We start from the raw sequence: 11665 nt of genomic DNA on the forward strand, positions 1-11665 counted from the left end.
AACTCTTGCTTTTCGAGGATGTAGTACTCTTGCCCTTAGACGATGCAGAACTCTTGCCCTTTGACGATGCAGCACCCGGAAGCGGCGGCATGAAGATATCATCTTCATCCTCTCTCTGCTCAGTCCATAAAAATGGATAATTTTCTGCAGTCCTTCTGAAAGTTTCACTCTTCGGCTCCACTACATTCTTCCACCTTGCATGCAACCTAAGAAGTTCTTTACGTACCTCCTCGTAGGTCCTTTCAGGCCACCCAGACCCACGTAATTGGTGAGCCAACTCATTCATTATGGTGTCACTACCGGTGAGTTCGTCCCATGGAACTATCCTATTGTCCATCCTGAAATCGGTAGCTAGCCTGAGAAGAGTCCTGCTCATCCCAGGGTGAAAACTATGATCGAAAGGATAATGGGACATCTCGACTACACTACACTCGAATGCTTATCCACCTCCGTCTGAAGGGGATTTTATAGGTATAGAGGAGAAAATGGCGGGAAAGAACGAGTGCAGTATGGCGGGAAAGGGTTGGCGGGAACATATGACGGGAAACGAGTGGCCGGAACATATGGAGGGAAAGTGTTGGCGGGAAACGGGTGGAGGGAACATATGGAGGGAAAGCGTTGGCGGGAAAATATTGAGGGGAAAATTATTCCTGACTGGTGCATTTTTATTTCAGCATACATAGATGTTCAAATCAAAAAGTCTGATACAGACATATGTAGATACATTGGGTCGCGCACGTGGATAGATGAATCATTGTAGTCGACGATGGACACCTGGCCTTCCCTTCGGGCCGGAAAGCTCCAAGCGATTAGGTGGTCGAGGTACACGAAGACCGCGACCGTACTCCAGTTGGTCTTCCTGTGTCTGCGACTCTTGCATAGGTGGTGGAGTTTGTAATCCTTGTTGCGAACCTGATGCGTAATTGTAGGCGTATGGTTGTTGTGACTCATCGGGGATAAAAGATGGGCCAATAACGTCCTCTCTGAAGAAATACATATCTACTGCGTAAACATTGTCGCCAGGTTGGGTGTACTCATCATTCCAATTTACATCAGGTATGCCCTGCACATAGAAACATTGTAAACAAAAACTGTTAGAGGATAATATGTAATATCACTATAAATGTATTAAAATGTAAACATGACTACCTGATCAAATCCCTCGCCTGTACTGTCTGGACATTCTACCTGGTACTGGTTTAAATCTGGGGCACGAGTCTCCTCGGGCATGGAGATCCCTCGCGTGGAGAGATACGACTGAGATCCCTCACCTTGAGTGTATGTGCCATATCCTGTGTATGCATATGGGTTTGGGGAAAGATACAACTCGGGCATCGAATCCAAGCCCATGCCATGGTCCTGCGATGTCTGCCCCTGACGAAGCAGCACCGAAGAAGAGCGATGTAGTGGCAGAGAAGAGTCATGTCGTGGCAATGTCGTTGTAGTACTCGGACCCTCCCCCCGCTGCCCATGGCTTGTACGCACCTCGCTCGGTCTGGACGACGGCGCCGCACTCGGTCTGGCTGACCTCGGTACTGGCATGTTGTACACTCCAGTTACAACATCGTCGCCTCTACCACATCTCAACTTTGTTAGCATGTATTCTTTAACACGTTTATTGAATGACTTGACAGCCCTGGGCGGCATGCTTTCCGCCACCATCTGCCCTATATCATGGGCAGTTTGAAGCTGGAAAAATATTTGGTTCTTATTTGGTTGAAATGATTATGAAATGATGGACCTGAAAAAATTACTAGTGATTACCATCCCGTCATGATAGTAAGCTGCATGCAGCTCAACAGGTCTCTGCATCTGCTCCTCGTGCATGAGATTTGTTGGTACCATAGCAGGCTGACCGGCCAGGCTTGTACGCGTGCTGATGCAGTACCACTGCTTGTACGCTTGAGTTGTACTTCCATCGTACGGTCTGCAAAATTATATAATAACATCAACCGTTATGATGAAAGCAAAGCATCTTCACACATCGTATGGTCATCGTAATAAATAATGTAAATAAAATGTACCTAAGTTGATACACTATATCTGCTACCGCGTCATTTTCCCACTTCTGTACCCATTGAATGTTGCGCTCCCTCCAATCGTAAAGACTCCAATCGTGGCCCCTATTGGTTAGCCTGCAAATTATGTAACAAAGTGTGAGTTTAGTAAATTAAAAAGGACACTAACTATTTAGGGAGGTCACATCTTACTTATGGGTTTCCTCGTCAGTACATCTTGGAAAAGGTGGTGGAATCTCCTAATACAGATCGAACTGTCTCATGACACGCTCTGGGTTGTAAGTCTCAACACACCACAGGAACAATAAGTAGCAGCGAGTCAGCCAGAATGCACTATCGGTCAACATGCCTGGTGTGATGGGTCGTATATTAAAGACCATCTGTACATGCTCCTGAGTCCATGGGTTCCATGTGACTACAGACTCATCAAGTGGCTCAAACTGCTGGTGGTATATAGGGTAACAATTTTTTGCAATACTTGGAGACCAATGTTTCCGTGCCCTTGTCCACCTGCTGGTCATAGTTACACAGCTACCCTCGCTATAGTCGTATGGGTGTATGGATTTATTATACGAGGTCTTCCTACAAGGAGGTATTCCCAGGACCACAACTGTAGAAACTCGTAGGGGACACAAAGTAACGGAGCTTTTTTTGCGAAGGAAGTTTTTTGTGTGGCATCACACAAGCCTCTATATGTATGAGATAGAATGGCAGAACCAAAGCTGTATTTTGGATGCTCGGGTAAAGGTTCATCTACCATCTTCTCCACAATGTAGATGAGACCAGGGAGAAGTACGTCCCCGTGTGAATTTGGAAACATAACCCCGATGAGCCACAACAAATACGCAAACAGATGTCTTTTCCTCGTCTCAGAATCAGTGAAGCTAGAAATATTAAGAAAGTTATCATGAAGCCAGGGGAGTGGGATGCCACGAGGGCCACCAGTACGTTGTGATTCTGGCATTGTCATCCCAAAACGGTCTAATATATTTTGTGCCCAAGTGTTAGACACTCGTCGAGGGACTAACGGCTCACCTCTAATTGGCAAAGCAAGGATCATAGAAACATCTTTCAGTGTAGGTGCAAGCTCCCCAAAATGAAAGTGAAAGGTGTGGGTTTCAGGTCTCCACCGGTCAACGAGGGATGTCAAAAGGGATGGGTCCGAACGTAACTAGGATTGGTCTTCGCTTGATGTGAGCCTAGCAAAAGCATGTAGACCATATGCGTCAAGGTGAGGAATGAAATAATTGTGTATTGTCCAGGTTTTCTTTATGGTTCAAAGTCGGAAACTCCGATAATCATGTCCTTTATTTGGGTTCAAAAATAGATGACAACGGTGGCCGGCGTCATGGGGCCCCTCCAAAAGCCGCGGCACTTCAGCCATAACATGCACACAAACATACAAAGAGATTCAATTTAAAATAAATATAAATACAATAATACAAAGAGATTCAATTTAAAATAAATATAAATACAATAACACAAAGAGATTCAATAATACAAACAGATTCAATTTAAATTAATAAAAGTATAGTACAAATATAAGTAGACATAGCGAGTACAGATAAATCAACATCATGCGGTGTTGTTCGCTCGATACGGGCATTCCCTACGTGAATGTCCAGGACACCTACAAACGCGACATCGCCTTGGTTCTCCCATCTGGCTATGGTCCATGTCATTGCGATGACGCCTAGACTAACATCGTCCCTTGGCGGTTCTCATCAAGTCGGCGTTCGGAACCCATTTCGGCCCATCTGGCCACAACATTTTGTAGTTCATATCAATGCCCCAGGCCCAGAACTCACCGTTCCAAGTGTTGTACAGATTGTACATGTTGAAGTACGGTGATATGTATGGCTCAACACTGATTTTTTGATCTGCAGCCGCCCGGAGCACATGACTACAAGGGTAGCCCTCAAGCTTGGGCTTGTTACACGTGCACTCACATGACGTTGGGCCGAGGGTGACAGCTTGCTTTTTGGATCCTCTGTGGTGACCCTTAACGTACTTGGCTCGCACGTTGACCTCCCACTTATTCCTAAGTGCGTCCAGTTTCCTGCAGCCATGGCTTTGGGACTTCTTGCTTTCTCGTCCAGATGTCTTTGCATCTTCTCGGACCATGGCTTGTTCAATTCAACTTGTGCTTTAGCCACGGTAACCCTGTCTGCAAAGTATGACAGTGTCCGGTTCCAAGTTTCTTCAATTAGGGCTGTGATAGGCAAGGCTCTCACCCCTTTAAGAACACCATTGTACACCTCTGACATGTTGCTGGTCATTATTCCATACCGAGCCCCGGTGTCGTGAGCCTGCGCCCACTTGGACAAATCAGGGCAATTCTCGCCGATCCACTGGCTCAAATTTATGGCCGTCCTTTGACCCCTCCGGTCTTCTCTCTGCGGCAAGGCCGCGCGCTCGATCTCACCATTGATACCTGCCCAGATGGCATTCATTTTGGCTTGAGTTTTCTGCATGCACATCCTCTTGAATAACTTGAACCAATCCTTATTCTTGAATTTGGAGTAAAAGTTTGCTGCCAAATGCCGCATGCACCACCTTCCCTCTAGATCAGGCCACTTCCACTCTTCTGACGACTGCTTAATTATGTCGAGAGCACTTAATAATCCTGTGTTGCGATCAGAGATGATGCAAACACCTAAACGCTCTTTCACGACACCCATCTTCAAGCAGCTCAGGAACCACAACCAGCTATCTTTGTTCTCGCTCTCGACCAGTGCGTATGCAATAGGAAGAAGCTGATTATTTGCATCTGCTGCAATCGCCACCAATAGTGTGCCCTTGTACTTTCCAGTGAGAAAGGTACCATCAACTGATAATACTGGGCGACAGTGCCTGAATGCTTGTATAGTCTGGGCGAATGCCCAGAATAAGCGGTCCAGGATTAGCTCACCCGGGTTCTTTGGGTTCTGACGTTCTCTCCGCCAAACTTGAGTCCCCCTATTAGCACTTGCTATCTGATGAAGCATTCTGGGGGCATAAGAATAGGCCTCCTCATAGGTTCCATACAAGTTCTTGAATATATTTTCCTTCGCACGCCTAGCCTTGCTGTAGCTGACAGGGAAGCCAATCTGATCTTCTGCATCTTTTTGCAAAGCCCTAACACTAATGTTGAGACTTCCCTGCACAATTGTTTCCATCACCTGTGCCACATATCTTGCCGTCACATTGCAGTGATTTGAAAGAGTCCCAGTTTGCTCACAGCTATGCTGCACTATTTTTGTGATATGCCATGACTGACATACCCCAGGCTTCAGTCTAGCGAGAACTCTTCCGCGGCAACCTTTCGCGGTGTGGATGCATATGACCTTCAACTCTTTTTTATCAGACTGCTTCACTTTTTGCTGGCGGTGGAGGGCGATTGCATACCTATTAATTGCTTGGTAAGCAGACTTCTTGTCTGGGAAAACCTGCCCAACCTCCAGACTCCCCGCTTCTAGGCCAGAAACAGAGTGAAATTCATTTGTGATATTCTGTAAAAACCCAGGTTGTAATGACGCCGCGACCGCCCTCTGGGGAGGAACATCTTCTTCTTCGCTTGACTCGGAAGACGCGGAAGAGTGATCGTCATCATCGAGCGCCTCCGGCAATCCCTCCACGTGTTCACTCATGTCAACGGCCGCAGACCAATATCCTGTGTCATACACAGGCTGGTCGCCCGTCGATTCCGATGGGCCGATGCTAGGGGCTGATGTGATGGCCAACTCGACCTCACCGCCCCTGCTACTGCATCCGGCAACATCAGTGACTGAAATGAACTCCACATACACCATCGGCTGACGAAACACTGGGTTATTGGGATTGCTTGCAAACCTCATGTACGACCCCCACGATTGTTCACCTGTGACAGGCCGCAAACCCCAACGGGCAGCTGTCCCATCTTTTGCTCCGTCAGCGACGAGGGCCTCCATTGTCATTTTTTTCCCTGCATCCCTGGGCCAAACACCGCTCGGATGCACCTTATGACAGCTGCGTAACCCATGTTCACCATGTCTCTAACTACAACTGTAGTCGACTCGCACAAGGACACATCCACCCCGAAAGGACCGTCCCGTAAGACGTTCCCATAGTACACTAATAAATTTTCCATAGTACCTAACCAAAATACATGTTTACATTTCAAACAATTAGTAACTGAATATTTAGTAGTAGTATGATGACAACATTTACATATCATACGACTAAAATAATAATCGTATTTTCGTTACAAATATTCATTTTGTTTTTAGAATCATTTGCTTAGACTTTTCGGGGTTGTTTGGTTAAAGGGTATTTAGAGATTTTTTTTCTCAAACTCGTCTACGAGCGTCACAAACTAAAACTCTCTTTGCTTTTCTTTAACTACCCCAAAAATATCCTAAATTGATTCTCATAACATGCAAAAACTGAGTTTTTGAAAAAACGACTATTAGTAAAAACTATTTTTCTTACAACAGGTTATGAGAAAACCCATGGTAATTACTCGCTATCCAAACAACCAGTAAACATAATAGTACGATAATAACATTTTAATATCATATGAGTAAAACATTTAATTTCTTTCGGCTTTATATAATTTTTTCACATCATACGATAACAATCATTTATCTACAAATAATAATATTTGCAGCGGCATGCACATTATTCACAATAGTACATCAATACAAAAATATTAACAAATTAAAAATTACAAAAATATTAACAAATTACAGTGTCATTTTTTACCTTAGCTCCAATATGGATGTGCTTGCGAATGCAATTAAGCATCAAAATAGTTCGAATAAATATCCGTCGCCAGTACTATATGAACGGAGTCAACCTATTACCACGTTAACATCAATATTACACACGGATTTTTCTTCCTGCTAACAAAAGTATGAAAATAGCACTTCCATGTATGTGTTGATCACCTCAAAATGAGACAGCAAAATGGAAACACAATTTCTTCAATCACGTCTTCTCCTCCTTGTTTGCTACTAAGATGAATTATTTTAACTAATTACATACATTATTAAGTACATTAGCAACTAATCTTAACATATAAAATTTAGATTATTGCGACATAACAAAGTAGACCTACGGTTTTCTAACTATAGACTTATTAATAAACATACCACATAAAATAACATACCACATGAAATAACATACCGCATGCAATAAACAATTACAGTACAATTTTTTCTTAATTACCGTATTAAGATTTCCCGCATGTCAATACTAATGGACGCACCTAAGGTTGATGCAACATCTTCAACCTACTATTTGAAAAAATAGTTTAAATGCTACATCTCTCGTCTGAAATTATTTTTAACCTCTAAGGACTACCATCACATAGCTAATAACGAGCTAAAGGATGAACTAATTACCACCCTGCATGCACAAATAAATAAATGTATTGCAAAGCTCATACCTTGATCTTCAACTTCGTAGTTCACTTTGCTACATAAATCCTACTCCTGAAGCACTAAATGACTCTAAAAATTGATGAAATAATACCTAACACAGCAGAGAACACATAGTTATGAACTAAACAAAAATAGTACAAACTGCATGCATGTGAACCAAACCAACAAAAATGGATAGATCTTACCTTCGTCTATCTTTTCTTCAACTTCATCATATTCAAAATCCAACTCTAAATCACCCTAAATCACGAATGAAATGTGTAATGAGTTTTGCTTTCTCTCTGTTCTTACACGCAGAGAGTAGAAGAGGAGGGTAGAGTGTGCTTGCGCACGGAGCATACGCATACTATATAAAGGAGGAGCATCCCTGTAGTGTTGGCACAACAGTTCCCGCCCGTGAAATTCGTCGTCCTCCGCGCGTGGTAATCAGCCCAGTTTGCAACAGTGAAATTCATCGTTATTACGCGCGTGGGAATCAACGCCATTTGCCACAGTGGCTCATGTCGGCCAGGGGAATCTGCGCGCATGCAGCAACGGGCCGCCTGCGCTAGTGGCGGCAGGGCCCGCGCCTCGGCCAGTGTGCAGCAGCAGCTGTCGGCCAGCGCTGTCGGCAGGCGAGGCCGCCTCAGGCAGTGGCGGCGAGGCCCACCGGCGGGGCCCACGCGAAGCAGGGCCTGTCGGCCAGCCAACGACCGCGCCAGGGCTGGCCGCCTCGCCCGGTGGCGGCGGGGCCCACCTGGCCCGCCCCGTTCTGTCGCGGCGCGGGAGGAGCTGGGAATCCGTTCTGGCTGGGTGGCCGCCTCCTGCGGTGGCGGCAGGGCCCGTCGCCTCCTGGCGTGGCGGCAGGTGCCACGTGTCACCTGCCGCGCCTGCCGCCACCGCCGAGGAGGTCCTTTTTGTCAAATTAATTTAGAGGCAGTCTTTTTTGGCAATTCATCTCGGCAGGGGTCCTTTTGGAAAAAAAATCCGAAGGCGGAGGTGACTCAAAGCGAGAACAGTAACAGGTTGCTGCTGTGGCGAGGGCAGCAGATGTGGCTCAGATGGCCAGGGAGTTGGCGGTCCGTCGGCAGTGACCCAACCACGACAGGGACGGTGACAACCCGGATGGCGGCGACGGGTTATGGCAGGGACGGCAGCGGCTTATGCGGCGGCAATAATCCGGCGCCGGTCTTCAGCAGCGGAGGAGGCCGAGGGAGGCCCGGCGCGTCTGAAGAAGCGGCGGGTTATGGCAGATGGCTCGTAGGAGGCTCGAAATGGCGGTGGTGGTTCGGCGCCGGGTTGCAGAGGCGGTAGCGAGGCGCGCAGGCGGCTCGGAGGAGGCAAGGCGCACTGGCAGCTCGGAGGAGGCGAGGCGCTCGGCAACTTGGCGCAGGCAGAAGTGGCCTGACGCGGCCGTGGGGGCGGCGGAGGCAGGCTGGTCTAGCGTGGTCGGCCCAGAGTGCAGCCGTGACCACAACGCTAGCGGAGGGCAGCTCGAGGCTCAGCAATGGCCGCAGCGGCGGTGAAACGAATCCACTCCCACGACCCCATCCACTCCGGGTCGTGGATGTTTTGATTTTTTTTTCAACAGTGTATGTACTCTCGTTTTTGCACGCAGGAGATGCTGCCGGCCGTTGCTGCTGTGGCGCTTTTCCTTCACTGCTGATTTCCTTTTGTGATGACGTGGAGAGCAACAACACAAACGTGATACTTTGGCCTTGGTCAATGTATTGATGGCAGAAAAATACACAGGACAGTAGAGCAGCAATCTCGACGACTTATGCACGTACAGAATTCCTATCGGTCTCGGCCTCTTCCAGGCAGTGCATCCAACATCGATTTTGCTTCGAATCATTGTATATTGAAGGAAATAACAACAGCAACTACCAGTATACGATCCGAGTAGTATGCCCAATCAGATTTTCAATGTAAGTTGACGATCTCAGCAACTTCGTGACTTGACGGCTTGACGGATTGCTAGATGCCGTGCACAACAGCCGCTAAGAAAGCTAATTGCGTCCACCCCATTGCACAGTGCCGCAGGGATTAAACTCCTGTTTTCCACTTTGACTCAACAGCCGGTGACAGCGACGGACAAACCCTAATTTTACTTTAAATCTGGTATATGTCGTTCCGGCTGATTGCCATGGAGATGATGTAGATCTTTCCAAAACTCGTTCTTCTTCATCTGGAAAATTGCGAGTTTCTCGAAACCTTGGGACGGATCCCTTCAAGAACTCAACACCACCGTGCGCAAGCCCCACGGTGGGCGCCAACTGTTGTGGAATTAACACGTCAGATGTCCTTAGTGTGAGGACTTAGTCACGAGGCCAACGCATCTATGTGGTAGCTTGAGAGGGGTTGAGCGGAATCGAGAGACGCAACACAAGACAAGGATTTAGACAGCTTCGGGCCCCGGGAAACACCATCCGGTAACAACCCTACATGCTGTTTGAGGCTAGATCTCATTATCATCCCGAGGGAGTCGCCGTAAACCGGCTCTCCTCTAGTTGTGTCTAGCCCTAGAGATTGTTTCTTGCTTCTCCCTCTTTGGGAGCCCTGCCCCTCCTTGTATAAGTTAAAGGGGCGGGTTATATGTAGAGTCCATCTCGGACTAAGACTTAAACTATTTTGACTTCCCTTCCTGGGCTTCTTAACGTCTGCCGGTTTAACATTATCTGCCAGTTTAACATTGTCTGCCGGTTTAACATTGTCTGCCGGTTTAACATTGTCTGTCGGGTTATGATTGACTTAACACCTGCCGGTGCTACCATCTGTCTTAACTCTGCCGGTTTAACACTCGCCGGTTCACCGTCTGTCTAGCCGTCTGTCTTAACTGTCTGCCGGTTTAACACCACCCCGGTTTACCAAGTCCCAGCCGGATTATGACTCCGGCCGGGTCATACCGCGGGTTATATCCCCGACAGAGGGCTTCTACATAAACACCATTACCCTTCTGACGAATAGTGAGTAGTTTACCTCGGACCTACGGGTCCATAGCTAGTAGCTAGATGGCTTCTTCTCTCTCTTTGATTCTCAATACCATGTTCTCCTCGATGTTCTTGGAGATCTATTCGATGTAATATACTTTTGTGGTGTGTTTGCCGAGATTCGATGAATTGTGGATTTATGATTTGATTATCTATGAATATTATTTGAGTCTTCTCTGAATTCTTATATGCATGATTTGATATCTTTGCAAGTCTCTTCAAATTATCGGTTTAGTTTGGCCTACTAGATTGGTTTTTCTTGCAATTGGAAAAGTGCTTAGCTTTGGGTTCAATCTTGCGGTGTCCTTTCCCAGTGACAGTAGGGGCAGCAAGGCACGTATTGTATTGTTGTCATCGAGGATGAAAAGATGGGGTTTTCCTCATATTGCTTGAGTTAATTCCTCTACATCATGTCATCTTACTTAATGTGTTACTGTGTTCTTCATGAACTTAATACTCTAGATGTAGGCAGGAGTCGGTCGATGTGTGGAGTAATAGTAGTAGATGCAGAATCGTTTTGATCTACTTGATACGGATGTGATGCCTATATTCATGATCATTGCCTTAGATATCGTCATAATTATGCGCTCTTCTATCAATTGCTTGGCAGTAATTTGTTCACCCACCATAATATTTGCTATCTTGAGAGAAGCCACTAGTGAAACCTATGGCCCCCGGGTCTATTTTACATCATATTGGTTACCCGTCAACTTGCCAATTTCTGTCGCTATTCCTTTAATTTTCAATCTTTTACTTTCCGTTCTATAAACCAAAAATAACAAAAATATATACTTTACCGTTTCTCTATCTCTATCAGATCTCACTTTTGCAAGTAACCGTGAAGGGATTGACAACCCCTTTATCGCGTTGGGTGCAAGTTATTTGATTGTTTGTGCAGGTATTTGGTGACTTGTGTGTTATCTCCTACTAGATTTATACCTTGGTTCTCAAACCGAGGGAAATACTTACTCTACTTTGCTGCATCACCCTTTCCTCTTCAAGGGAAAAACCAACGCAAGCTCAAGAAGTAGCAGGAAGAATTTCTGGTGCCGTTTCCAGGGAAATGTACGTCAAGTCAAGACATACCAAGTACCCATCATAAACTCTCATCCCGTGCATTACATTATTGCCATTTGCCTCTCGTTTTCCTCTCCCCCACATCTAAAAAGATTTTCGAAAAGATTTGCCTTTTCTTCGCTTCTCTTCCATTCGTTTCTTTTTGCTTGCTTTTCGTATGCTTGTGTGTTGGATTGCTTGCTTTGTCAGGATGGCTCAA

General features: G+C 46.1%; 1 protein-coding gene across 1 annotated transcript; it reads right to left on the reverse strand.

Annotated features, from left to right (window-relative positions):
* Positions 1-645: 645 nt before the first annotated feature.
* On the reverse strand, positions 646-1760 carry LOC123116043 (uncharacterized). The gene is made up of 2 exons (XM_044537053.1): positions 1150-1760; positions 646-1063 (listed from the first exon to the last, which is right to left on the reverse strand). The coding sequence occupies exons 1-2, from the start codon at positions 1660-1662 to the stop codon at positions 752-754; spliced, it is 825 nt and encodes a 274-aa protein (XP_044392988.1). The 5' UTR covers positions 1663-1760; the 3' UTR covers positions 646-751.
* Positions 1761-11665: the final 9905 nt, after the last annotated feature.

Source organism: Triticum aestivum, chromosome 5B, assembly GCF_018294505.1.
Source record: "Triticum aestivum cultivar Chinese Spring chromosome 5B, IWGSC CS RefSeq v2.1, whole genome shotgun sequence".
Classification (NCBI taxonomy): Eukaryota; Viridiplantae; Streptophyta; class Magnoliopsida; order Poales; family Poaceae; genus Triticum; species Triticum aestivum.

Excerpts from the sequence above, each read along its gene's own strand:
- LOC123116043 (XM_044537053.1), bottom strand. The coding sequence starts at position 1,662 with ATGGTGGCGGAAAGCATGCCGCCCAGGGCTGTCAAGTCATTCAATAAA. Across the intron at positions 1,064-1,149 it reads CAGGCGAGGGATTTGATCAG|GGCATACCTGATGTAAATTG; the intron begins GTAGTCATGTTT and ends TTCTATGTGCAG.